The sequence below is a fragment of the Prionailurus bengalensis genome, chromosome C1 (genome assembly GCF_016509475.1).
Source record: "Prionailurus bengalensis isolate Pbe53 chromosome C1, Fcat_Pben_1.1_paternal_pri, whole genome shotgun sequence".
Classification (NCBI taxonomy): domain Eukaryota; kingdom Metazoa; phylum Chordata; class Mammalia; order Carnivora; family Felidae; genus Prionailurus; species Prionailurus bengalensis.
The window spans coordinates 5,847,022-5,872,860 of record NC_057345.1 but is presented as its reverse complement, the minus strand read 5'-3'; the positions used below and the strand labels follow the sequence as shown (position 1 = coordinate 5,872,860).

Genomic DNA, 25,839 nt, shown 5'->3' with positions numbered 1-25,839 from the left:
TGGGATGGACTCTGAATATTTGGATCCTCCCTCTCTGCCCAGTCCACGAAAATGAAATGCTCCAATCCTTTAGCAGAAACAAAAGTTTGAAAATTATTTTCTGGTTGTCCTTTGAGACAGCCCAAGTTCTTTGTCAGCTTTCCAGTTTTTTGACCCCGGAACAGCCTGACCCTGGTAGTGTGTCTCCCTCTTTAGAACTCTCTGACTTCATAGTCTGCTCACATTCTCCCCCTGCCCCCCAGCCAGGCTCGCTCGTGCTCTCTCTCTCTCTCTCTCTCTCCTGTGAGCACTCTCTCTAAAACCCCTGCCAAACATTCAAAGGATCCACTTAGATTATCTTGCTTTTAAAAGGCAAACTTTTTCAGATGGATCATTCACTTGCTCGTACGTCAAGAGGAGCCAGTAAGCATCCTGCCATGTTATCCTCTGTTGGTTTGAAATCATCTACGGCACCGCAGAAATCCGTCGCTAGGAGGATACGCAGGTGTGAGGGAGGCACTGTCCTTCAAACGAGTATCTTGACAAAAGGAGTGATGGATTTGTGTAGTTCAAAACCAAACCTTATTGTCTGTTTCTGGATAACCGACTTCAGATTTGCCTTAAGTACCATTATATGGGAGGGGAGGGCTTTTTTTCCTACTTTATATTGAACTTAATTCCACTGCCTTTCCAGACCCCTGCAACATTCTGCTGGATGCATTTGGAGTCTTTTTATCCACTGCTCACTGTCGTAATTCTTCCTCTAGAACCTTCTCTTCCTGCTGTCGTTAGTTTAGCTTTGTGTTTTAGACACAGATTAGAAAACAGTATTGGTTCGCCATCCAAGAGGAAGGGAGCTTATCGCTGACTGGAGACAAATAAACTACGTTTGTTCTTCAGCCACTAAGATCTCTGCAGGAGTCCCCACTGACCTTGATAATTGCCTGGCTGAGTGGCATCCCTGACTGATTTTGGCACTGAGTGTACACGCGTACTTGAGTTGGCTGTTGTCGCCACAGGCAACCTGGAGAGGAGACAGCAGCCACACAATTGGAAACTTTCTGAGTGCCCCTCCTGCTCCTGGTGTTGTGCTGGGGCCCACGGGACACGCGGGGCTGCACTTGCCACTTTCCACTGTCGGACGGGGAGATCAGGAAGGGCTCTCGGAGGAGGTGTTATTAGATAGGAACCTGAAAGCATGGGTAGGGTTTCGCCAGGCACGGTGGATCCAGGTTAATGGCAGAACAAAGGCATCAAAGAATGTGAGTGGCTGCTTAATAGCCAGTCGCCCAGTTTGAAGCTGTGGGTGGAGGAGTGTCTGAGACAGCTGATTGATTCAAAGCCACCCACCCTTTATGGAAAGAGAAGTTTATGTTTAACTTAATAGAAAATAAGGAATAATTACACATTTTTGAACGTGGGGAGTGATAGGACTGGGGCCACCATTGAATATTAATTCAGCAGTAATGGTGGTAAAGTGGGTAGAGAAGGGAGCTAGTGGTTCTGGAACTTGGCTACATGTTAGAATCATCTGGAAAACTTCAACATCTCTCAGTGCTAAGACTATATACTCCAGCCTGGTTAGACCAGAATCTCTGGGGTGGGACCTGGGCGTCCAGGTTCCAGGCTATGGACTGTGGTCCTAGTGAGAGATGTTGAAAGTTTATAGCAGTGATTCTCAACCTTGGGGGCACACTAGACTCACACAGGGAACTTTAGTGCGTGCACACGAGCGCGCACACACACACACACACACACACACACACACACAAAACAGAGACTTGGGTCCCACCCCAAGATTCTGATTTAATTCATCTGGGATATGACCAGGGCATTGGGTTCTAACACCCAGCCGAGGTTGTGGGGTAGAGGGAGGGAGAAGCAAGCGGAACAACTAAAACCAAGAACTTCAGGGCAATCCTAAGACCTTTATTCTGCGCCAGGTGCTGTTCTGAGCGCTCGGCTTGCACCGACTGGACTGACGTGTCACAGAGTGATCTGGAGAGCCTGCTTTCCGGTCCAGCTCCTCCCTTGCTGTACCACGTGGTGTCTCTAGAGAAGCCTAGCCGATTGGAGGTGGGAACCAAGGAAAGGGGGGAGAAACACCATTCAGGCTTCGTGTTTTGGCACGAGGGAGGAGACTGGTGGTACTAGTGACAAAATCTGACATCGGGACTTGTTTTAGAGGAGCCGGGAGTGTTTGTGTTAATCTTCAGTGACTTAAAAAGATGTGGGTGGATCCAGCTGTTAGAAATGAAGGTCTAAAGGTAGGAGAGATTTCTGGTCTACAGGGAAAGCTCACAGTTGAGGAGACCGGAAGCTGGCTCAGGGTCTCAGCTGCTAAGTAGCAGAGCCGGGAGCTGGTGAGTCATCAGGGATAGCAGTACAGACTGAAAAGGGACTTTCTAGGGGACTCTTATGTTGATAGGCAGAGGGATGGACAAAATAACGAAGTCAGAAAAGGCTGGAGAAAGGTTTGGACTCTATACTGTTTAATTTGTTAACCGTTATATTGAACTCCTAGGATACGAGGAGTAGTTACTTTGTTTTGTTTTGTTTTGTTTTTGTTTAATACACGCAGTCGTAGGACTGAGGCTGTCTTTGGCATAACTCATGTGAAGGATTAGGGGAGGAAACCGGTCAGGATGCTGAGGCACGTCTCATAGTATTGATGACACTGTTGAAATAACTGACAATGGGTCCCAGGCTTCATTCACAACTTGGGGAACCGGGTAGAGGTGGCAGAAGCATCGAAGGGCTGTGGGTCGTAATCAAGAAAAAGATTTTGTGGGATTCCTGGTGGCAGCGTAAATAAGAGAAAATGTCCAGGTTTTCAGGGCTGCCCAAATGTGAAGGTTGGCTGTCAGTGGGCGGCTAGGTTGGAATGACGGGCACTGAGGACGGTGATGCAAAAAATCCAGAATATCCGGAGGGCTCTGGGCAAGATTCTTCATGTTCCTGAGAGTGCTGTCGAAAGATAGGATAGAGAAAGGGACTCTCAGCTAGGTGTAGGATCACCGAATATGGGCGAGGGAGACTGGCTTGGTTGGTTGATACCGTGACAAGAAAAAGCAGCTGGAGGCGGTAGATGACGTGGTCAGAAAATGCTGGTCAGACCGTTGGAATCAAAGAATGCACAGAACTAGGCCTCTGACTCTGTTACTAGAGGGGTTGTGAGGGATGCTGCATGGGTCATGATGTGAGGGTGTTGGGGGGGGGGCGGGGGGGGGTGAGGGCATTTGGAGAACAGAAAGAAGGGAGGGAGGGAGAGAGAAGACAACAGGCCTCCAGGGGACACAGTATAAGGGGCCAGTTGGGAGTTGCTAGGGTGAGCTGTCCGTAGCCAGAAGTAGGGATTGGGATGGGAGTAACAGGGGAAGGGGTGGGAAGGAAACTTGTGGCGTCTATGGTCATTTTAGGTCCCACGGCCGGGGAGACAGAGACCCCTCTGCACTGCTCTGCTTCGTGATGTGCTTCTTGAGAGCAACCCATCTCTTACGGCGTCCCACTCCTCAGCACGGCACGCTAAATGCCAAGTTGGGTTGAATTGGATCAACATCTAGAGGTTGACGAAGGAGGCAGGATTTTGTGGCTAGAACATTACTTAGAATTTAAGATGTCAGATGGGAGCAGTGGCTCCGAGATATGTTGTGCTATTTGTTTCCTCAGTCGCTCAACAAATGTTAGGCATTTAACGGTGGACCAGGTCTCGTCTAAGCCTTGGAGATAAAAATAACATTGGACATACTGTCCTCAAGGAGCTTGTGTCCTATTGGGGAACACGGACAAATAAACAAATTAACGTAAACAGCACGATCCACGTAGATGCTACTGAGAACATAAGCCAGTTGCACTCGGGGAGACTGAGTAGGGCAGGGGCCGTGTGGCCGGGGAGCTGCCTTCTTCAGGGCAGCGGCACCCCATTCCACATCACTGTGCCTCCAGATCTGGACAGATCATATGTCTGATAATTCAAGTCAGTTAATTAGGAGTGATGTGTGTTTTCGGAACAATCGAATTACTTAGCCCCCGTCTGGTGACTTTCGGGGTCATGTCTCAGTTGCCTATAAACTGTTCCCCGTCAGGACCAGATAAATGCCTTCAGGACTTGGGAACTTCTGAGGGCTCAGAACGAACTGAATTTGGCTAAAAGGACAGGTGGGAACTTGGCTACAGAAATAAAATCACGTAGCTGCGTGAAAGTCTATTCGTTTCACCCGCACGGGCGTGCATTTTCCAGTATGGGGGACACAACAGTAGAATACTTCTAAATGACAAAAAGATTCTCTAAACCTTCTCCGTGACTTTTTAGATTGGGGGACAGATTAGAAGAGCAAGGTCTGGTTCTTGTAAAATGTTTGCCGAAGGCGGCTTTGGGTGCATGTTGTCTGCGGCCAAGAGAGAGTGGGGGTGGGGGGGGAAGCTGTGGTTAAACCCAGAAGGAGGTTCTGTCTAGCCTGTGTGGTTCCCTGTAGATGTCACCACCGTTTCATTTTCTTCAGTGCTTCTTAGTATGATGTTTCGCCAAAAAGGCCTACGAGCCTAAAGCCCCCCCACCCCTCCAAAAAAAGGACACGAAGGAACTTGATGGGCCGGTGATTCGTTTCCTCATTGTAAAGAACATTTCCTTCATCCTTTATTAAGCCACAAGAATTTTTTTCCACGTTGGCCACCCTAGACTGTGTTGAGAAGGTCCCACCAGCCCTGGCTGCCGGTAGTCAGAGCAGTCTGGATCCTCTGCCCGCCTGGGAGAAAACTCTCAGGCCTCATCTCAGGCCTCAGGGCTGTCCCTAAATTAACCAGGGGAAAGCAACTTCCCGTCTCCTCTGAATGTTTGCCACCGTTGTGTCCTGTTACTTTTGGGTTCGTGATTTGCTCAAAAACAAGAAACTCCAGTTTCTTCTCTTTTTTTCCTCTCTACCCCCTCCCTTCACTTCTACTTTCCTCAGATAACTCCTCATGTGTCTATAGAAAACCACGTATTAGTAATGCAGTTAAAGTTTAGTGGTAGAAAACAAAAGTGTCGGTAAACCTGTGTCTGGTTGAATCTGTGCTTGAGACCAGCTGCTGCGCCTTCGGCAAGTCCTCGGTCCTCGTCTAAGAAATGAGAGTATTAATTAAACAATTGGGTCTTCTGTGGCCCTCGAAGGCTCAGGTACTGGTAATAGGAATTGTCTTTGAAGAAATATTTATTAAATACCTGACTTACGCTTATGCAAGGACTCTGACAGATGGACCCCGACAGGACTACCCCACTTCCAGGAGAGGGCCTCTAATGGCAGTGATGGGCTTGGGTGCCCAGAACTTGGTGCTGACTTGGTGCTGGGCGCGACGCGGGAAGTTCCATGGCAGGGTGCACAGAGAAGGATGACAAAACATAGATGCGGAACGGCGAGTAAATAAACCTGTTCAGGGTCATACCTGTGGCGAGCGAATCAAAGCCACCAGCCCAAGGATAGCTCCTTAGTGACGTTGCACAGGATCCCCGGGCAGAACATCGCGTGATGAACCGCTGAGGCGCCGGGGGGGGGGGGGGGGGGTGGGACACGTTCAGGGAGCGGCAGGGACCCGGCTCTAGTCAAGTCTGGGGCAGTCGCCGTGGGTTCTAGGGACCTGTGCGCATCACGACCACTGCCCTGCCTTCTCGAGCTCACGCGGCACGGTGTCCCCGTGAGCCGAGGCGAAACCTCCCAGTCCGTTTCACCGCATCTCCTGATCCACACACTCGAGGGTGGTGGGCGCTGAGTCCAGGGCGGGAGCAGGGAGAGCCCGAGCTCCTGGATCCGCACACCGAGGGGCTCGAGCTCCCCGTTTGTCTTTACCCGGTTCTGTCAGGTGAAGCCAGAGTCCAGCACATCCCAGCACTTCCAGCTGAGGCGCGGAAGCACGCTCGGCACTCTCCGCAGTTGCCGCCTCTCGGATGAAGCTAACAAAACAAACAAAACAGAAGTCTCTCTTTCCCGTGAAGCCCCTAAAAGAATTTTGCTTTAAAAGCCATACGTTTCCTTCCAAGTTTAGATTGGCATATACCTTTGTCATGATAAGGATGTAATTTCTTGCATATAAATAGTGACATTGAAAGCGAGACTGCTCCATCACTCTTAAATCTATCCAAGGCATTTTGAACACCCTCGCAATTTATACGCGTTATCATCTATCTGAAAATACGTACGAATGGGCTCCTTTTTAGCAGTAACATTTTACGTTCTACCTTTCCTTTCCCTCCTTTCGCTTCTGTAACTAGGAGCTTTTCAATCCACTTCCCCGCAGGCCGTATCCCAAATGTAAAAGCATCTCCTGCCTGGGAGTCTCTTGTCAGATCAGCCTTTCTTACTCTGCCGCAAAAAGGCTGCGTGTCAAAAGACGCGTGCGTGGTGTTGCTTCCTTTAGCAACAATGCTCTAAGTGTTAAAAAGGGAAGTTCTCTCCCATTATGTTATAATAATTATTAGTGTCCAGTTTATCCAAACAAGATGTTATAAATGTTGATAAAAATTTTACTTTTTGTTTAATATTTATCGGAAATACGATAGACTCGGTTTTTTAAACGAATTCATTCTTGCATGAATGTTGCTTATTGTCAGAGTGAGGCCGTGCTCTGCATCGGTTTTATTCTTATTTTTCGTGTGTCTGTAGATATAAGTGCTCAAAAACCTTGTGTGCCTGAATAAGCAGGTGGGAATAATAGTTCCGTTGCGGTGTCACTCAGTAAGTCGCGTTCCTTCCGCAACAATGCCAAAGAAACAATTTATCATCACACTTGGTTTGCAGTGATCTGTCAGATGACACCTCCGCTAGGTCCTCCTTCATTTTTGTTGAAAGCAAAGAACTGGAAAGTACCTGACTTGCATAAGGCTTTCTTATCGCGAGCTTAGAGTTAGCCACTGTGTCAACACCAACATCAGTATTTTGAATCGCTCCTTTGTTTGGTGCCCTGGCGTGTCTGTATCAGGGGCAGTGCTGCCTAGGAGCATTCCAGACGGGAGAGGGGTGCCTTTGTGCTTGTGAGGGGAGGGCCGTCGTGAGAGGGCCCGGGAAAACACGGTGCCTTCCTCGCAGGAGTGCGCGCTCGGGCAAGTGGATGCTGTCGGGTGAACTTAGGAAGGACAACATCTGAAAGTGGAAGGTTTGGAAATGCATTCCCTTGGGACCATTGGGGTCTGTGTTTTTGTCTGCACACCCCCTTGTGCAGACTGAGAACCCGCAAATCTTGGCCTGCCAGGCCCAGTTGTAGGCACTGGGAGAGCCCAGGGCAAGTCAGGCCCTGTAGGATCTGGGCTGAGGGCACGGAGAGGGCCGGCCAGCCTGGGAGCCTGGCAGCCATCTTCCAGGGTTCGGTCAGTCAGCCTTGGGCAGCGAAACAGGCTGTGCCGTGCTGAGATGAGTAAGCGATGAATAAGTTGCTGTCCTTGCCCTCCAGGAGTTTCTAATCTGAGCCTGTACTACAAAAGAAAACAGCAGCCCTCACCGCCCGCCAAACCCACAGAGAACAAAACTCTCTGTGACCTTGTTATTTAACATGCTAGCAAAGTATGTTTGTTTACATTTTTCAGTGTTTTGACAAGTGGATCTCAATACAACTGGTTTTATTTGTAATCCCATGTATTTTATTTTAAGCATTTACAATCATTTTTTGGAAGAGGTTAGGCCTTTCCAGACTGCCACAAGTGCCCATGGCACAAAAAAGGTGAAGAACCCTGTTGGAGTGCTGGCCTCTTCCAAATCCCACAGAGAGTCAGTTTCCAAGGAGTCCCAGATGACAGTTTCAATACAGTGGTTTCGTGGAAGGACACTGCATAGAGTTGATACTCGGCGGCACCACAACACCACAAGCTTGGTGCGCGCACAGTAGACGTGTGAAGTGTTGCAGCGGGGGCGCCTGGCCGGCTCAGTTGGTAGAGCCTGTGACTCTTGATTTCACAGTTGTGAGTTCGAGCCCCGCGTTGAGGTAGAACTTACTTAAAAAAAACATGTTGCATTAGACTGTCAGACCTCAGACCTGGTATCATCAGGCATTATCTGAAGGATCTGCTGTAATCCAGTGTATAGTCCAGCATTAGGGAATCCCACCGCACCCAAAGACATGCACACACGCACACACACGCACACGCACGGCCACTTGCCAGAGCTGGAGCGTTCGGAAGGAGCAAACTTTTGTTGTCTCCAGAATGAGTTTCACACAATTGACAGTGTTCTTGGTTTTGTTCTTAAGTAATGTAGACCTGTGGCTTCTCAGTTATTGTTCGGCTCGTTTTCTTGAACGTCTCGACATTCCTTTTCTTCCTGGTGCTTCCTCCGGCAGCTGATCTGCCCCACGCACCAGGGCTGCTGACTGGAAGCTGCGGTGCTGCATTTAGATCCGATTTCTCACATGCTGCTGACTTGATCTCATTTACAGTTTCACATTTCTGTTGCCATACACTGTGTGATCCCGGCCTCCCCGCAGCTTTTTAACAATTAGTAATCGAGCAGGAAGTGTGTTTTTATTACAGTGGCCTTTTGATTTTGATGTTACAATCGTGTAGTGTTCAGCAGAGAGCAGAGGTGGGGAAGTGGCTCTCTGAAACACGTTTTTGACAGAGAGAAGTCTGTTGTTTCAGCCACTTGGCTATCTGTCAGCGGTTCTCAGACTTCCCCCTTGTGTCGGTTGCCTGGCAACCCGGGGCTGGAGCAATCAACCCGTGGCCGCGCTTTTCCAGGCCCGGATCGGGAGATGACTTATCGGTGGAGCTGTGAGCACGGTAAACCCACGCCTCAGAGATGGACCTTTTTTTTTTCTCTCTTCTTTTTTAAACCAGGAGTTTATACAAACCGTATCAAGAAAAAAGAGAAAGAGTGTCAGTTGGAGAGTTCTGTTACAGATTTTTTGAAGAATAAAATTAAGGCCCATAGATAGGGTGCTTGTTATTATGTGTCTATCCATACGTGTATAGGTTAATATTTTTACTTAATTGGATTATTACTCTTTTAAAAATTTTTCTGTTTTACTGGCACCTCAATAATTTCAAAGCTAGTGGGGTTTTTTTGTTGTTGTTGGTTGTTGTTTGTTTTTTTAATGGGGATACTTGGGATGCAATCTTTCCATGAGGAGCTTAGCCCAGGCAATGTTTAGTTACTTGCCCGGGGTCATCTGTGAAGCCTTGATAGAATCATGCATGGACCCAGAGCCCAGCTTTCCTGATGTTTGTGTCTGTGTTCTTGATTTAATACAGTAAGCATCCACTACTGATTGCTTTTCTCCCTATCTTTCAAAACTAGTTGAAGAATCCAAAGATCGTGCTTTACTATATGTTGTGTTAACACGTACTTAAGCGGGCCTTCCTCTTTGTACGTGTCTGCATCCGTGTGTTTCAGGAGAGCTGTCATTTTAGGACGGGTTACTTCTGAAACTTCCAGATTCTTCTTACTTTCTGCTTCCACCTACACTGCTTTCTTTTGCACCCCTCCCCCGTTTGTAGTTGCAACCTTTTCACTGTGAAAATTATCCCATACTGATTGATTTTTGCTATAAAAGTGGGTTTTAAAGTTCTTCTTGAGGTTTCTTTCTCCTTTATAGAATCTCAAATTCTAATATTGCAAACGAGGATGAAGAGGAATTCATTTTGGGGGGCGTTCTGCACAGGGCAGAAGACTCTCAGCCTGACTTAGCAGCCTGAGCAGTTCTTAAGCATATCTTTCTGTAAAACTTTAAGGAAATACTTTGGAACCCAAACTCCACTCTGCGTGCAGCCCAGTGCGTCCCACTGTGTATGTAAATGTGCTATTAGTATGTTTGTATTCCTTATGAATATACAGATCTAATCTGTTTGTGTAATTTACACACAGCTGTGTTCATGCTCCCTTAATAACAATATTTCCAAGCAAGAGTGAGGTATCACGGGAGCACTATTGTTCCAAACAAAAGCCGCCAGACAGCCTTGTGGTGGGGCCCATTACCAGGCCCTGATGTGGGACCCTCCCTGGAGGGGCTCTCTTGTGATAGCCATCCTGCATGGGGATAGCATGTGACCTAATGGGGTGCCTACAATAGAAAGAAAACGATGACTGCTGGTTAAGACAGGGTTCTGCCTTATGACCAAGGCTTGCCTTTTGTCATTGAAATACACTCCTCTCCCCCCCAAACCCCCATCATTCCCCTACATTTCCTAAAGGAATAATTGATTTCCCTCCCTTTTTGGAGATTGTGTAAAGTGCACAAGTTCAGTGAGGAGCCCTGGCCCTTATCATGTGGTCAGGAAGGGGAAACAAAGTCCAGGAGCCCAGGAACTGAAGTGGGCCCCCAGTGCTGGTCAGGGCCTCAGTTTCCCCTGTTTGGGAAGAGGGACAGATCGTAATAACTTCTGGAATTCGGCTACGTTCTTCTGGAAGGCAGGTTTCACTTAATCTAAAATAACAAGCCTTTATTAATCGTATTTAATTTAGGACTACATGTATGATAGCATTGTCCCTGATTCTAACAGTATATGTATTTTACCTCCCTAATAGAAAACTGTTAGCGCTTTGGGTGTTCTAATGTTTTACAACAAAGAAGGATCATTCAGGCAAGGCCTGTGCTGGTAATAGCACCCACTAGCCGCACAAGGCCGTAGGGCACCTGGAATGTGCCAGTCCAGCTTGAGATGTGCTGCACGTGTAGAATGCACACTGGGTTTTGCAGACAGAGTAGGAAAAGGAGAATGTAAGACATTTCATTAATATTCCTTACATTGGTTACATGTTGAAATGATAATATTTTGGATATTTCAAGTTAAAATGTATTATTAAAGTGAATTTTACCAATTTCTTCCTAAAATCTGACTCCTGGAAAACTAAAGTTACATATTTGGCTCGCATTTGTGGTTCACATTCGGTTTCTTTTGGGCAGCCACAGATCTAGACTCTTTTAGTTACCATTTTTGCAAAAGGCTTACTCACTAAAGATTTCGACTTCTTTTTTCCCTTGTAACTTATAGACAAGCCACATTTCTTTTTTGAGTTTCCTCTTCCTTCCTCCTGTGCTGAGCTCTACTTTTTAATGACTTATTTATGAACCACTTTACAGGGACATTTTTGTGGAAATTTTATGGTGGTTTTGCAGGGAAAGAAGGGGCCTCTGATGCCCATTTGGGTTCTGTTATTACTGTCGGGTTATTTTTAATTTGGGTGTAGCTGGGCAGCCATTATTGGCAAGAGGTATTTGTCTGGCGGTATTTCTACATCTGTTAACGCTGCTGCCTAACTAGCCAGTTCTCATGTGACTTGAAAGTGCATTGAAGCATTCTGAGATTCACCCCGTAGCGGTGCTTTGTTAGGCCTGAAATCGTGACAGGACTTCCACGTAACTCAACATAATCCTCTAGACTCAGAGAGGTATATAGACAAAGCCGTACAAGCGGGCTCAGTGGCCTTTGCTAGTGGGCCCAGTTGCTATGTAAACCATCTCACATGAAGTCGTTTTCCCATTGGGCATGTGGTCTTTGAGTGAAGAAATGGAGTAACTTTCATTTGACACTTGAGACCACCCAGGAAAGGTTTAACACCGAGGTGTGTTGAAAAGAAAATGGCTGGCGTCCCTCTGGGTGCCGAGCTGACATCACGGAGCCGGATGGTGTGGTTTCTGTGGCGGGACTCGGACATTTGAGCGCACGGGAAAGTTGGTGTCAAACCATTTTGTAGGTAGTAATTAGAGAGTTGGAAGCTTAACGGTGAACGAAGATCAGGGGGCGTTGAGTCAAGTCAACAAATGGCTGGCAAGTCAAATAGTGTTATGGGAAGACGAAACCAGCTCACCTACAGATAACGTTCATTTACAAATCCAGCCCGTGGTTGTTGATCCCCTGCTGTTTGTGTCAAGTGCTGTTCTAGGTGCCAGAGATTTCGTAGTAGACAGATTTTCTCACGAAGTCTAATTGCAAAGTTCTTTACTGGTTCATTTAAGTAATAGTTGACTAACGTGGAGGTTACAGTATTTTGTGGTTTTTGTATTGAATTTCGTAGTGGTTTCCTATTCCTGCATAACACATCACCCCAACAATAAAAATTACCTCAAGTTTAAACAGCAGTATTATTTTATTAGCTGTCATAGCTTCTGTGGGATGAGAATTTAGGAATGGCCCAGCTGTGTGGTTCTGACTTGGGGAGCGGAGGGGGCCTTTGTGAGGTTGCAGTCAGATGGTAGGTGGGGTCACCTTTCAAGGAGTCACCTTGAAAGTTCCTTGACTCACAAGTCTGGACGAGGACTCAAACGGCTGAGAACTGGAATGGCTGGAACTTCTAAGGCGTCTCTCTCTCCCCCTGTGTGGTCTCCCCGGCACAATAGCGTCAAGATAGCCGCACTCCTTAATATGGTGGCTCAGGGCTCCAGAGACAGGTGTCTGGAGAGGGAGAGCCAGAGCCAAGCAATACAGTCTGTCACAAATATAAAGCCTTTGTGGGAATGTGTGTTTTAGTTTGTTTTTGTTTTAAATAATATATGATCCTTGTCTGTGAAATGAGAGTTTTGACCAGGGCTGGGTGCTCTAAAAGCTGCCTTCCAACTCTAACATTCTCTGATCGCGCTATTATTACAGATGTGGTAGGGACTGGGGGCTGACTGACAGCTGCTTGGCTTTTGTAGGTGTTTCTGGGGCACATGAGCTGGAGTCAGCTTGTGGGGGTGGTAAGGAGTCTGCTGGACCCTTCTTGCTGGCCTCAATTAACTTAGGACCTGGCACTTGAGTCCCCCTTTGTGTTCTGTTTCTGTAGCTAATCTTGCAGGGGCAGGGATGTATAGAACCACGATTGAAACCAGGCTGTTCATGATCACAGTACTCGTGAATGAAGGAAGGGAGAAGGATCAGGGCAGGATCATGTTAGACCTTCCCCCATTCTCAATCTTGTGCTCTTCAGCCTTTGGAAGGTTAGAAAGGAAAGGAACAAGAAAGAGAACACCTCTGTAACAGCTAAGCAGCTGCCATATTTGTTCTAGAGAGGACTTCTTTTAGACATGGACAGGCTCAGATTTGGGTTTCTGTTGTAAGTACCATCAAATCTTTAGGGATGAGGCAGGGAAACAGGTGTCTTTTTTTTTTTTTTTTTTTGCTAAAACTAGAAGTTATTTAATGTTAAAGGTATCTTTGACTAATCATCTGAACTTCCAAGTAAGAAGTTGAGAAGACATGTCCTCCATTAACAGGGTGTGTGTGTGTGTGTGTGTTAACTTAAATTATTTATTTAAGTAATCTCTATGCCCTCTGTGGGTCTCAAACTCCTGACCCTGAGATCAACATCTGCATGCTCCTCTGACTGAGCCAGCCAGGCGCCCTAACAGGGTCTTAGTTTAGAGAGTTCAGCCATCCTCTCATCTCTGTGTAGGAGAGACGCTACCTGCCTCACTGTGGCTCCCAGTGGTGGAGAAGTAGAGGCACCGACTGTTGAGGATTCTATGGGTGGTAGAAGGCCCAGAGGCTCATCTCCCACAGGGGTGCACAGGAGCCCCGAGAGAGGGGGAGTGACCTGTTTAGGAGGTGGAGTTACGTAGGGCAGAGCCGTGTTCTCTAAGCTAAGTTGTCTTGTAAGCAAGTTTTTAACATGGGTATATAGCATATAATCCCTGACACAGGCTTTTGCTTCAGAAAGCAAGAATGTATATATAACATTTTTTAGATTTTTTTTTTTTTTAAGTACAACACCTTTGGGGTGCCTGGGTGGCTCATTCAGTTGAGCATCCAACTTCGGCTCAGGTCATGATCTCACAGGTCCGTGAATTCGAACCCCTTGTTGGGCTCTGTGCTGACAGCTTAGAGCCTGGAGCCTGCTTCCGATTCTGTGTCTCTCTGCCCCCCTGCCACTTGTGCTCTGTCTCTCTCTCTCTCTCTCTCAAAAACTAAATAAACATTAAAAAATTTGGGGGGGGGGTGCCTGGGTGGCTCAGTCGGTTGAACGTCTGACTTCAGCTCAGGTCATGATCTCACAGCTCTGTGAGTTTGAACCCTGCATCGGGCTCTGTGCTGACAGCTCGGAGCCTGGAGCCTGCTTCGGATTCTGTGTCTCCCTCTCTCTCTGCCCCTAACCCACTTGCATTCTGTCTCTGTCTCTCTCAAAAATAAATAAACATTTAAAAAAATTAAAAAAAATTTTTTTTATAAGTACAATACCCTTAAATTCCTCTGATAGGAGTAGATACAATAGAATTTTCTCTCTACCTGGATTCCAGGCAGTTAATCCAATTTTGAAACTTTAGTTACTTCTCCACCCTTCCTGCTTAGCATTGGGGCAAGGTACTTAATTTACCTAAACCTCAGTTTCTCCATCTGTCGAATGGCCCCAGTGACACCGGTATTGCAGTATATACTGAGGAGGATGTGGTCTGGGACCCATCATTTCCACGTTGAGATTGTGACGTCCTGAGTCTGTGAAAGATATTACTCTGAGTAGAAAGTATAGGTGCAGGTCTGAGGTAGGGGAAGATGTCAGATACAGGGGGAGGGATGCCTAGGTGGCTCAGTCGTTTAAGCATCCGACTCGATTTTGGCTCAGGTCATGATGACACAGTTTGGGAGATTGAGCCCCGAGTCATGTGGAGCCTGCTTGGGATTCTCTCTCTCCCTCTCTCTCTCCGCCCCTCCCCAATGTGTGCCTTATGTGTGCGCACTCTCTAAATAAATAAATAAGTAAATAAACATTAAAAAAAAAGATTTAGAGATTTGAGAATCATCATAAAAATGTGATTATTTTACATTCTTGTCTTGTTGGCTGTTTTTAAACTATACAGCTGACCCTTGAGCAACACAGGTTTGAACTGCACTGGACTGCTTACACGTGGGTTGTTTTCGATTAATAGAGTACTATAAATGTATTTTTTTCTTGTGATTTTTTTTTCCTTTTTCCTTTTTTCTCTCTGAAGTAAGCTCTACGCCCAGTGTGGGGCTTGAACTCACGACCTTGAACCAGCCAGTGCCCCTTCCTTACGATTTTCTTAATAACATTTGCTTTTTTCTATCTTGCTTTATTGTAAGAATGCTGTAAATAATACATATAGCATACAAAATATGCATTAACTGACTGTTACTGGTAAGGCCTCTGGTCAGTAGTAGACTATTAGTAGTTAAGTTTTGGGGAAGTCAGGAGTTATGCATGGATTTTCAACTGCTAGGGAGGGATGCGAATGTCCCTAATCCCCACGTTGTTTCAAGGGTCACCTGTAACCAGTTTAATGAAACTATAAACTATCCTGGAATAATGCTAGTAAGTTCAGAGTAGACTTCCAAAGTGGCATCAGAAATCAGGAGCACGTACTAGAAACCCTGGAAATGCCCACCAGGGCTTTGCTGGCATGTCTCCTCCCAGACAAATGGATTCTGATACTGTTCATTGAACAAGGAGTTCCTTACTCAGGTCACCGTTTCTTCAATGTATTAAGTATTTAAAACCAGAAACGAAATGATACTTGTCAAAGCATTGTCAATAGTACGTCTCCGGCAGGAAACGTGTTTTGAATATGAGGTGATGGGAATCTGCAGCAAGCAGGATTGGATGGATGGAATGCAATAGGTTCCCCTCTAGTGGTTGGTCAGTAAGAGCCATTGGTGAACTGGTAGAGGCAACACGTAACACAGGTGTTTGGAAAGGCTCTCATGTCTTCTGCTTGGCATCAGTGTTCTCTCACCCTGCCCTGCATTCACACAGGCCCGCACTGGGGACACATCTTCGATTTGCTGCTGCTGCTCTGTCCCTTCGGAAGGGCCGTGTTCATACTCCTCTCACTCCCCGCCTGGCACGTGGACTTGCATTTTTGTATCTTGGGGGGGGGGGAGGGGGGAAGGGGGAGGGCTGTAGTTTGCTTACTTGCAGATCTCCCTGCTCTTCAGTCCCCTGGGAACCAGTAAGTTATTAACATAAAATTTTGTGCAGAAAACAGGGTAGAGCAGAAGGAGCCATTTTCACAGTGGGAATCATTTTAATACCTACAGTGTTTTCCAAACAGTTATGTAAGAGGATGGAGTAGAAATGGCTTCTCTAAAATCCTGGTGAGTTTCTGACTGTGATACACTAGTTAAAATTCACCAGAGGGAGTTAATTTTGAAAGCTCTCAGCCAGGGGTTAATGCAGAGTTATCTTTTAGCCATTTTTGTAGCATAGCCCTCTCTTCCTGCTTCTTTCTCTGCTGCAGACACAGGTCAGAACCAGCACTTGAGATGAGCCATGTTGGCAGTTTCCCCTGCAGACAAGAGAGATGAGCACACCTTACCTTAGTCTTTGGAAGACGTACTCCCAGCCCGGTACACTTCTGTGCGCTCTCCAACTTGATATGCAGAGTAACGTTTTTGAGATAGGTGGGGCAGGTATTTTATGGCCAGTTTAAAAGGTGAGCAAACTGAGGCAAGAATAAGTTGACTTAGGAGAGTATAGCCTGTACGTGTTCATTTATAGACTTGGGGAAAACGGTTAAATCTTTAAATATAAACACAGTCAAGGGACTCTTCTCGCCCCCCTGATCCACACCCTGTGCCTGACTCCATTCTTAGCCCTCACCCCATCCCTGAGGCTCCCCAGTTGTCCACATTTGTCACCCTTGACTCGCCCGCCCTGGTTCAAGGATTCGCTGCCATATGGTCAGTTTTCCCATCCGTAACCCCTGCCTTGACGTAAGGTTGTTGAGATGTTTAAGTCAGTCCACACATGAGGAGCCGTCTAGACAGCGCCTGGCATGTTGTAGCACTGCCCCGTGTTAGCTCCGTGTGTGTTGTCATGTGGTGTGGTGTTGCCCTACTCTTTCCATATCACTGACACGTAACGACGCAGCTGCCTGCCCTAGGCCCACCCTGCCACCCCAAGGGTGGAGAGGATCAGCATGCGGGCAGGCCAGGGCACAGGGCTTGGGAGGCTTTGGCGTGGGGCAGGCTCAGAAACAGTGTGAGGAACTTTTGGACGTCTGGCTTTGTGGTAAGAGAGAATGTTACTGCACTTGGGCCCAGTTATACTTACTCTTACTAATTATCTCCTGTTTCAAAAAAGTTAATTCCTATTAATTATATCTTGTTTATCAAAATTTTCTTTACGGAGCAGACAGGATCCTAGGATTTCTGAGTTTAGGCCTCATGTTTCTTCCATTCTACTAAGAATGAGAAATAGAGTTTTGTGTTGCAGATTCTATGAAAACCCAAGTTTGTAACAGTAAGTACTATGTTCAGGTAACTCACTTTCTTTTTTTTTTAATTTCAAGTGTTTATTGAAATTCTGGGGAAATTGGCTTCAGGTGTAGAGTTTAGTGGTTAATCACTCACCTATAGCATCCAGTGCTCATCATCACAGGTGCCCTCCTTAGGCCCTATCGCCCGTTTAGCTCCTTCCCACTCAGGTAGCTCACTTTTTAAAAACCAGGGGTTAAATGTTCTCTGCCAGGAACTTATAAGTCGGTAACTCCTGGTGGTGAGACGAAGTTTCAGCTCAATAATAGGAAACTGTAGCAATTTGTCTATAAACTGGAGCGTAATTATGTAACACGATAGAGGTGCTACTTATCACTCAATGGCAGTCCTATTACAATATGTGAATTCATCAAATTAACATATTGTACATCTTAAATGTATACAATGTTACCTGTCAACATCTATCTCAGTCAATAAAAGGAATAAAAACCGGAGCCCAGTCGCAAACTAAGTTGTGAAACAAAGCAAAGGACGGCCTCCTTGCCGTAAATAAATTTATATTTATATTTGGATCTCATCTGGCTTTGGAGTTCAAAAATAGAAAAGGACTTGTTTTGTGCTTCCAAGGAATGCACAGCCAGGTTGATTGGAGACAAACAGCGCCAGAGAAACGAGTGCCGGCACCCCCGGACCCCGGGCTCCCAGGGCTGAGCGGGCCCGGACGGCGAGCCTGCGGAGCATCAGAAGCAGGGCTGCCGAGCCCCCAGAGCCACGACTGAGCCAGAGTTACTGCCTCGTGGAGGAGCAGTGTTTTGGCCCTCACCCTCTGCACACCAGCAGCCTGCTATCTGTGCGCCCCGCCAGGGACAGAAAAGTCAACGGGCACGGCAATAGCGCATGAGGGGTTGGAGCTCAGCGCTGGACGTGCTGCATTTCAGTTCAACTACTAGAAGGCTGATGGTGCCTGTGACTTTTCACTTAGCGGCTTACGGTACCTGTCTGGTTTTTTTAAGTCGGTAGTGTTAATTATTAAATTAAAGCCCGAAAACCTTCACGGTCTTCATTTGAAGAGAGATGAATTAATAGAGGGAAAAGAGCCTAAGGCCTCAGAAACCCACTTAACACACTGACCTATTCTCATCCTTGACTACTCTGAGTGGGTTGGCTTTGTTTCGATTTTAAAGGCTACTCTACATTTCTGGTAAACCACAAGGTAAAGGCTGGTCTCTGAGAAGCAGATGTTTTGCCAGTTTTGAGGCCTTGTGGCTTTCCATAGAGAAGTAACAGTACAGGCCACATGAAGCTTTTACTTCCTTTTTTTCTTCTTCTTCTTCTTTTTTTTTTTTTAAAATGGGGCCAATGGTGCTTTTGCACTTGATGGCACAGTCATTGATAACACATGGACAGTGGTGGTCTGTGTTCACCACCAGATGGCAAATTCATATTTCTGAAGTAGTTTGAAATATCTATGAGACATTCAAGCAAGTGTTCCCGCTGGACTTGGACCATGATTGAGCCTTAGAAATACTAGGGGGAATCTTGGGTGATAGTGAAGACCAGTGGGGCAGTGGCATTCCAAACTAGGAGGGGGTTTGGAGACCAGAAAGCCTAGAACAAAGCCTTGGGAAGAGCTCCAACATTTAGAAGTTGGGCAAAGAAGTAAGCCTCCTGATAGGAGGAAAATCAGGACAGTTTGGTGTCGTGGAGCCAAAAAGGTCAACTCTGTTGTTCGAGTTGAGGACGGATTCTTTGGCTTTTAAAGTCTCTTTCCATCTTGACCACCCAAGGCCAGGCCCTCGTCATCTCACGGCATATTTCACCTCGCATCCAAAACATGCGAGCTCCACCTGCCTAATGCTATAGGGAGGCAAAGTGTTAGAAGATGCAGTTCCTGTCTTTTCAGGGCTTCTGGACTCTGTGTGTACATGAAGCCTTAAAGAAATAAACAGCTGCCGGGTGAATGGGATCGAATGGTCAGGCAAGTTTTGTGTCCGAGTGGGAGGGACTTGAGCTTGGGTTTGAGGTAAACTGAAAGCATCTTGGGTAGGCTGTGGAGAGAAGTAATAAAGATGCCCCAGAGTCTGGAGTTCAACAGAGGGTGCAGTACGGGCCAATTGGCATTATTGGACATCTGGTTGGAAAGGTAGGCAGAGACAGGATCCTGGAGGGTCTTGAATTAAGGGTTAAGGGGTGTAAACACCATTTTGAAGAGGTTAAGGAGCTTTTTTTTTAGGTAGGGGCTTGGGGGCAAGACAGTATGGGACTCAAGATGAAATTTGTGGTTTTGAGAAACTCCTTGGCAGAGGCTTGTAGGTGGCCAGATGGGGGAGATGGGTTAATAGCGTAGCTAGTAGGAAAGAGGGATAAGGGCTGGGCCTGGGAGTAGCACTGGAATTGGTAAGAAAGGAGGGCTTTGAACGCTGAGGACTTGGTGATTTGATGTCGGGGCCGACAGGAAAGGGCAGAGTTACATGCAGTGGTACCATGGCCGAAAATGGCTTCCTCTGTAGACTCTTACCTCCATGTTACAGAGAGAATCGCACTGCGGGACGTGGAATTTGCATTCTGCCTTTGCCTCTGAAGAGCTAGGTGACCTTGGTCTGGTTACCTAACCATCTGTGCCTCAGCTTCCTTTTCTGGAAAATGGAGATAATAGTAGTACTTCCTTCTAGGTTGTGAGGATTTTGAGTTAATACATGTGAGGTTCCTGGCACATAGTAGGTACTTAACAACCGTTAGTTGAGTAGATAATATTTGGTGATTACATCCAACAAGTAGAAGAATCCAGACTTGAACTCAGGTTTTCCCAGCTCTGTCACATTACCCCGATGTCTCTCCCAGCTGCTGCCTTCATTGTGCCAGCCTCTCTTGTACTGTTGTCCTTTGGCATCGGGCTTGTATTCAGATTGCATAGTCCTGGCCTTCCTCCCTCTGACTCACGCTGCCAGGTCGCCCACCTGAACTTTGTGTATCCTCTCCCTCTCTAACCCACTTGCCGTTCTCCACCTCTGTGTTCCATGGCGGGCCTTCCCACCCTCCTCCACCTGTGCAAATGCTGTTGGTTCCTCGTGGTCTGGCCTGTCTCCCTGTCCTGGCGAAGGTATTCCGGACTACAAGAGCCCGTCCCTTTTCCTCGTTCCCCGCTGCACTGACGAGCTGTGCTTCACCGACGAGTTGCGCTTCACCACTTACTTTATGCTCGGCTGAATGAAGCCTCAGGTTGTTCCGTAATGGCTTCACACACATTTATCTTACCTGCTAAAAATGAATCACAGTTTTAATAAAGGTCTGTGGCTGCCCCCTTTAAAACATAATTCCTCCTAGTGCTAGATGCTCAGTAAATACTTCGAGCGGATTAAGAAGCATTAATCCTGGTGGCTGAGGCGGAGTTCTGGCCCTCCTCCTCTCCCACCCGAGTTAGTTATCTCACCAGCCTCTGTAACTGGTCTCTGCCTTGCAGCCAGTTTGTTCCTACTCCATGACGTAGGCCACACTGCCACGGGAGCAGTCCTTCCCCAGTCCTTTCGTGGACCACACATGCTCTGACTTCTCTGCTGGCCCACAGTTAGCACCGTGACTCTTCAGCCTGGCTCCTGGCTCAAAGGCTCTCTGCAACCTGATCCTCTCCTCCCTCTTCAGTCTTATCTGCTGGCACTCCATTCTGTGTACCCCGTCCTCCTTGCAGTTCCCAGAATGTTCTCTGTGCCCTTCCTGGCTGACTCCTTTGCTTGAAGCCCTGCTGGAGCCCACCTGACAGGCTCATTCTTCCTTGTCACTTCCTGTAAGTCGTCAGCAGAGTAAGTTGCTTCCTTCTCCTAGTCCCACCCATAGCCCTTTGTCCCTCCGCTGCTTTTCTGAGGGCCCAGAGAGTGATCCCTTCCCTTGTGTGCCCGCCAGCCTGCCTGGAGCTCCCTGAGGGCAGGGCCAGCTCATTGCCTGGCAGCGTCCCGAGGAGATGCTCTGCACAGAGCCCAGGATGCTTGTTGATCCTACAAGTAACAGAGGTCACTCTGATTCATTTTAGAGAAGAGCTTCTTTCTCGTGCCTTGACAGATTTTTTTTCCTTTGAATTGTACAGATTATACTGAAAACTGACAGTGATGAGTCATATCTTAGAAAGGGGGTGAAATCTGAAAATGCAGAGCCTCCAGGAATGGAGTAGGAGGTTGCAGATCGGTCTTGCAGGCCAAGTCTGGCCCTTCACTGAATTTGCCCGACTGGTCTCAAACACCGGGAGTGGGAGGGACTCTCCTCCCGGTGGGCAGGTGATTTATTGGCTGGGAAGCTTCCGCGGTGATTTAGTTGTGAAACGGCGCCCTGCGAGGTGCAGGCTAATGCCTGGGCCGGGCTGAGCGGCCGCCCACAATCCCGGGCCGGAAGGGACGGGCGAGGGTCGTCGGGGCCAGCCCCCTGTTTCGCAGCCCGGGGGCGGTGGGCGTGCGGCCGTCGCGCTGCTGACTCTGCCCGCCCGGAAGGACGACTGGAGACGGAGCGGCCTGGGAAGGGTCCCGAGTGGTGGCGCGGCCCGGCCCCGGGCCCCGGCCCCGCGGGTGCCCTCTGCTCGCGCTCGCCGCGGTAGGGAGGAAGTTTGTGCGCTTTGGCTGCCTGGATTTACTCCTGCTGTTCGGGGGGGGAGGAAACCGAGATACCAGCGCCTGGGTCCCGGAGGCTCTGGCCGCGGAGCCTCGGGCGGGGGGCCGGGCGGGGACGGAGCGCGGGGCCGGCGGGCGGCGCGGCGATCCAGGCCGCCTTTTGCAGCCGCCCGCGGCCGCGCCGGGCTCTGCGCGCCGCGCTCCAGCCTCCTCCCCCGGCAGCAGCGGCGGCGGCGGCGGCGGCGGCGGCCCCAGCCCCGCGCCCCCCGCGCCCCGCGCCGCGCGGCCCCGCCGCGGTCACACGCCGAGCCGCCCCGGCCGCCTCCGCCCTGCGCTTTGTGGAGCCAGAGCCCGAGCCGAGTGACAGGCGCGGCCTCTCGCCGCCCCGGACCCCGAGTGCGGCCGGCGCAGCGTACCTGTGGCTGCGGGGCCGCCCGGCCGGGAAGTGTCGCTGGGGTTGGCCGCGCGGGACCCGGCCGCCAACCGCGAGCCCCAGGCCGGGGGCCCTGAGGTGGGGGGCCGGGGAGCCGGGAGCTGCCCCTACTGGGGCGGGGAGGGGCCGCCTGGAAGGAATGGGACAAAGTGAAAGTCTCTAGACTGCTGGGGTGGAGGGGCGGTGGGGAGCCTCGGAGGAAGGAGGGGGTGCTGATGGTTCTTTATTTGGTGCCTCGGAGTGGCTTTTAATGACGGCGATGGCGGGGCAGGCCAGCGGGGGTGCGGGCTCCCAGTGGGCGTCCGCGATATCGGTGCCTTCTTGGTGCATTCCTCGGATTGATGAAAGGGCCTTTTAACCCCTCTAGGGTGACCTTTTGGGGAAGTCTTCAGGTTTCTTTTTCCCTCTCTTCTGCTGGACACTCTGGGAAGCTTCGTTCTCAGGTGCAAAGCAGTTGTGCTGTTGTATCGAAACACGAAGCGTATTTGTTTATACCTTCGTGGACCGATGCGGAGACTGTGGCACAGAGGGCGCAGATTGCTTCTTAGGCTCACATCCAGGATGTCCTTCTCCCAAACCTGTCTGGTGTGTGCTATTGGGGTTCGAATGAGGCGGTCCGGGGCCTGCCCTGGCCCTGGGGGGGGTCCCAGCTGTGCTGCTGAAATGGTCTCCCAGCCTCGTCAGTATTCCCTAGCTCCGACTTTTATGGTTGTTATTCTGCTGATTGCAGATATCTTTGCTCTGCTGACATCCTGTTTTGTTTTTGGTTTTTACATCCCATTTGTTGTTTCTTTTTATCACAGAAACGCTTCGTTAAGGGGCTCAGGCAGTACGGCAAGAACTTCTTCAGAATTAGAAAGGAGCTGCTTCCCAATAAGGAAACAGTGAGTACAATTGGACTTTATGTAACTTGATTTTTTCCTCTTTGCCCCTACTGCTTCTCCGCACTTGATCTTACGAAATGGTTTCCTTTAACCCTGCGCTGCGCTCAGACTGGCTGGCACTGGAGTCCTCGTCATTTTACTTCCTTCACTTTTAGTTTAGCTTCTGATTTTATGTAGTGAAGTGACAGATTATGCTTCTCCCCCACGGAGAAGGTGGACTTCCTTTGTAAGAACAGCAAGGTCTTTGACAACGGAGGGTCACTTGGGGGGTTGTCTGGGATGTTGAGCTATTAACATCTAATTGTAAATACAGTGGCTGGAATAGGAAATGTCATTTACCACCAGTTGGATTTGGTTATTGACAAGTCTTCAACCAAACAACAGAATGAAAAGGTCTGTGGCTCACTATGCTTTGAATTCTGCTGGGACCTTTTCTTTCTTTAATGTTGCTTATGTTTTGAAGAGTAGTTTCAACTCTTTAGTTTTTGCAGCCTTAAAAGTTTGCACTTCTGGGGGGCACCTGGCTGGCTCAGTCAGAAGAGAGTGCGACTCTTGATCTTGGGGTCATGAGTTCAAGCCCCACATTGAGAGTAGAGATTACTTAAATAAATAAATAATTTTTTGAAAACTTGGCACTGTTCATTGGACAGATACATATACAAGGATTCTTATAAATTGCTTAAGTGAGGCTTTTACAGATTCATTTGACATTTCACAAAGCTGAGAGCCCTGTCTCTTGCTAAACTTGGGGTAGGCAGATTTGCTGAGGAAACTTCAGAGGGGGGTTGTATGAACAGAATACTAGTAAGGGATTTGGTCTCATTTACCTAAATTCCCTACAGGTGGAATTCAGGGGGAGTGGTTGGAGAGTCCTAGGAGAGGCTAGGAGTGGGGTGGGGCCAGCCAAGTCCCAGCGTCTGTGGCCTAGGTAGAGCCTAGCAACCGGAAGTGCTTCTTAGGACTTGGGGGTGGAGGGTGAATATTTAGCCACTGAGCTGCTTTCACTTCATGCCTACCCTCCCTGAGTGGAATGAGGAGATAGATGAAGAGTATCCATTACAGAAGTGGGTGGGTTGTTTTCGTTTGGTTTGGTTGGTACTTTTCTAATTGGGTGTTGTTGATTGATTGATTTCCTCTTATTCAATTTTGATTGTTTTATTCTGAGGGTTTGTTCTGTTTTGTTTTTGCTTTAATGAACTTTTTCTAGATACCTTTTCTGTACGGTACCTTATGTGAGCAGCAGTGGCTTGTAAGAGGGAAGAAAGGTTCTGAGATTTCAAGTATAGCCTTGTATAAATTGGTGGTTTGCATCAACCAATCATAATGACATTGAACTTTTAATGTTTACTGTACATCTTAATATGCTGAGATGGTCATTTTGAGAACGGTAAAAAAAAAAAAAAAAAAGAACTGTTTATAGACCTTGAACTAAAGTATATGTTGTCATCAATCCATATAATCAACTTTTTTGGAGGGCGGGGATGGGTCTTCCTGGAACAAATTGGAAAGAAGTATTTGATGTGGAACAGTAAAAAAATACCTTTAAGGGGCGCCTGGGTGGCGCAGTCGGTTAAGCGTCCGACTTCAGCCAGGTCACGATCTCACGGTCCGTGAGTTCGAGCCCCGAGTCAGGCTCTGGGCTGATGGCTCGGAGCCTGGAGCCTGTTTCCGATTCTGTGTCTCCCTCTCTCTCTGCCCTTCCCCCATTCATGCTCTGTCTCTCTCTGTCCCAAAAATAAATAAACGTTGAAAAAAAAAAAATACCTTTAAGTTTTCTGCGGATTTCAATCATTTAAAGTTTGATACGTACTTTTATAAAACTAAAATGTTTTACCCAACGGTGAGAATTTTGGTGTGGCGAATTGGAGCAGCCATAAGGTCCGTGAGTAGCTGTGGCCGGACGCAGTAGGCCAGGTTGTGACCTCCCCACTGCAGTTTTCTGTCTCTTTGTCCTCTGCTAGAAGTTGCAAACCATGAGGAATTTAATACAAGATATGGCTTGACAATTATTTTCTTTCTGTTCTAAAAAATAAACTTGTAATAGCAAGATTAAGCATCTAATCTAAAATTTGCCGTCCACCATTTGGAAACACCAGACAATTCTGTCTACCTTTTTATCTCTAGTGGAAGACAAATCTGAATAACTTTTAGCCTGGGTAAGAGGCTTCTAATCTTTTCTTTCCCCCCTTACTCTTGGTTGTCCCTTATCCTTACTGATGACGTCTAACTCAGTAAGTCGTCTGTCCTCGCCCACAGAGAAGTTGTTGGTACACCAGCCTTTTGAGCCGGTCCGCTGGTCTTTTCCAGGTGCCTCTGTCCTGAGACCCTTCCCCATCACTGTCCGCCGTCCCTGTTTCCCAGCCTTGTGGCTCCTCTCCTCTCTCCTCCTCTGGCACCCAGCACCCTTCCTGTTTCCAGCCTCCTCATCAGGGCGCGATCGTGGCCACTAACGGGACAGCTGTTGGCAGCACTGGAGGGTGCATTCATGGCTGACTGGCTAAACGTTACTGGTGTTCCGCTGTCTTTTTGCCTAGAACCGGAGGAGTTTGGTGGTAGGGTAGATCCAGAAGTACCCTGATCACCTGGGAGAGAGGCACTCATTTTGTATTTTCCTTGTTATCAGCACAGCCCCGCTAATCTTTCGCAGCTCCTAGGGAGGGGAGGGCAGAGGTTATTCTTCGTTTTTGCTGCAGAAAATGAGAAAACTCCTTGGTTCAGAACTTCCTTGGTAGAAGTCTTCATATGGCCACGCCTCTCTTTTTATCAGATGCATCTAATCTAGATAGTTTCTACATTCTCTTCTATTTCCCAGAATTATTAACTCATTTCTTTGCTCTTCTCAAC

At 48.0% G+C, this 25,839-nt stretch overlaps 1 protein-coding gene and 1 long non-coding RNA gene across 12 annotated transcripts in view; one reads left to right on the top strand and one right to left on the bottom strand.

Moving 5' to 3' along the window:
- Positions 1-25,839, top strand: part of RERE (arginine-glutamic acid dipeptide repeats) — a 424,113-nt gene that overhangs the window by 344,158 nt on the left and 54,116 nt on the right. For 8 of the 11 annotated variants that reach the window (XM_043573708.1, XM_043573701.1, XM_043573705.1 and 5 more), the window contains one exon: positions 22,915-22,995. In XM_043573708.1, coding sequence (XP_043429643.1) covers positions 22,915-22,995 — 81 coding nt within the window. Of the gene's footprint in view, positions 1-21,203; positions 21,352-21,405; positions 21,662-21,972; positions 22,190-22,914; positions 22,996-25,839 lie in introns of those variants that run through there. The other 3 variants (XM_043573711.1, XM_043573712.1, XM_043573713.1) reach the window with 3 other exon arrangements.
- LOC122479899 lies at positions 24,343-24,868 on the bottom strand. Its single transcript, XR_006296468.1, has 2 exons — positions 24,760-24,868; positions 24,343-24,535 (listed from the first exon to the last, which is right to left on the bottom strand). It is a non-coding gene; the product is annotated as an uncharacterized LOC122479899 (long non-coding RNA).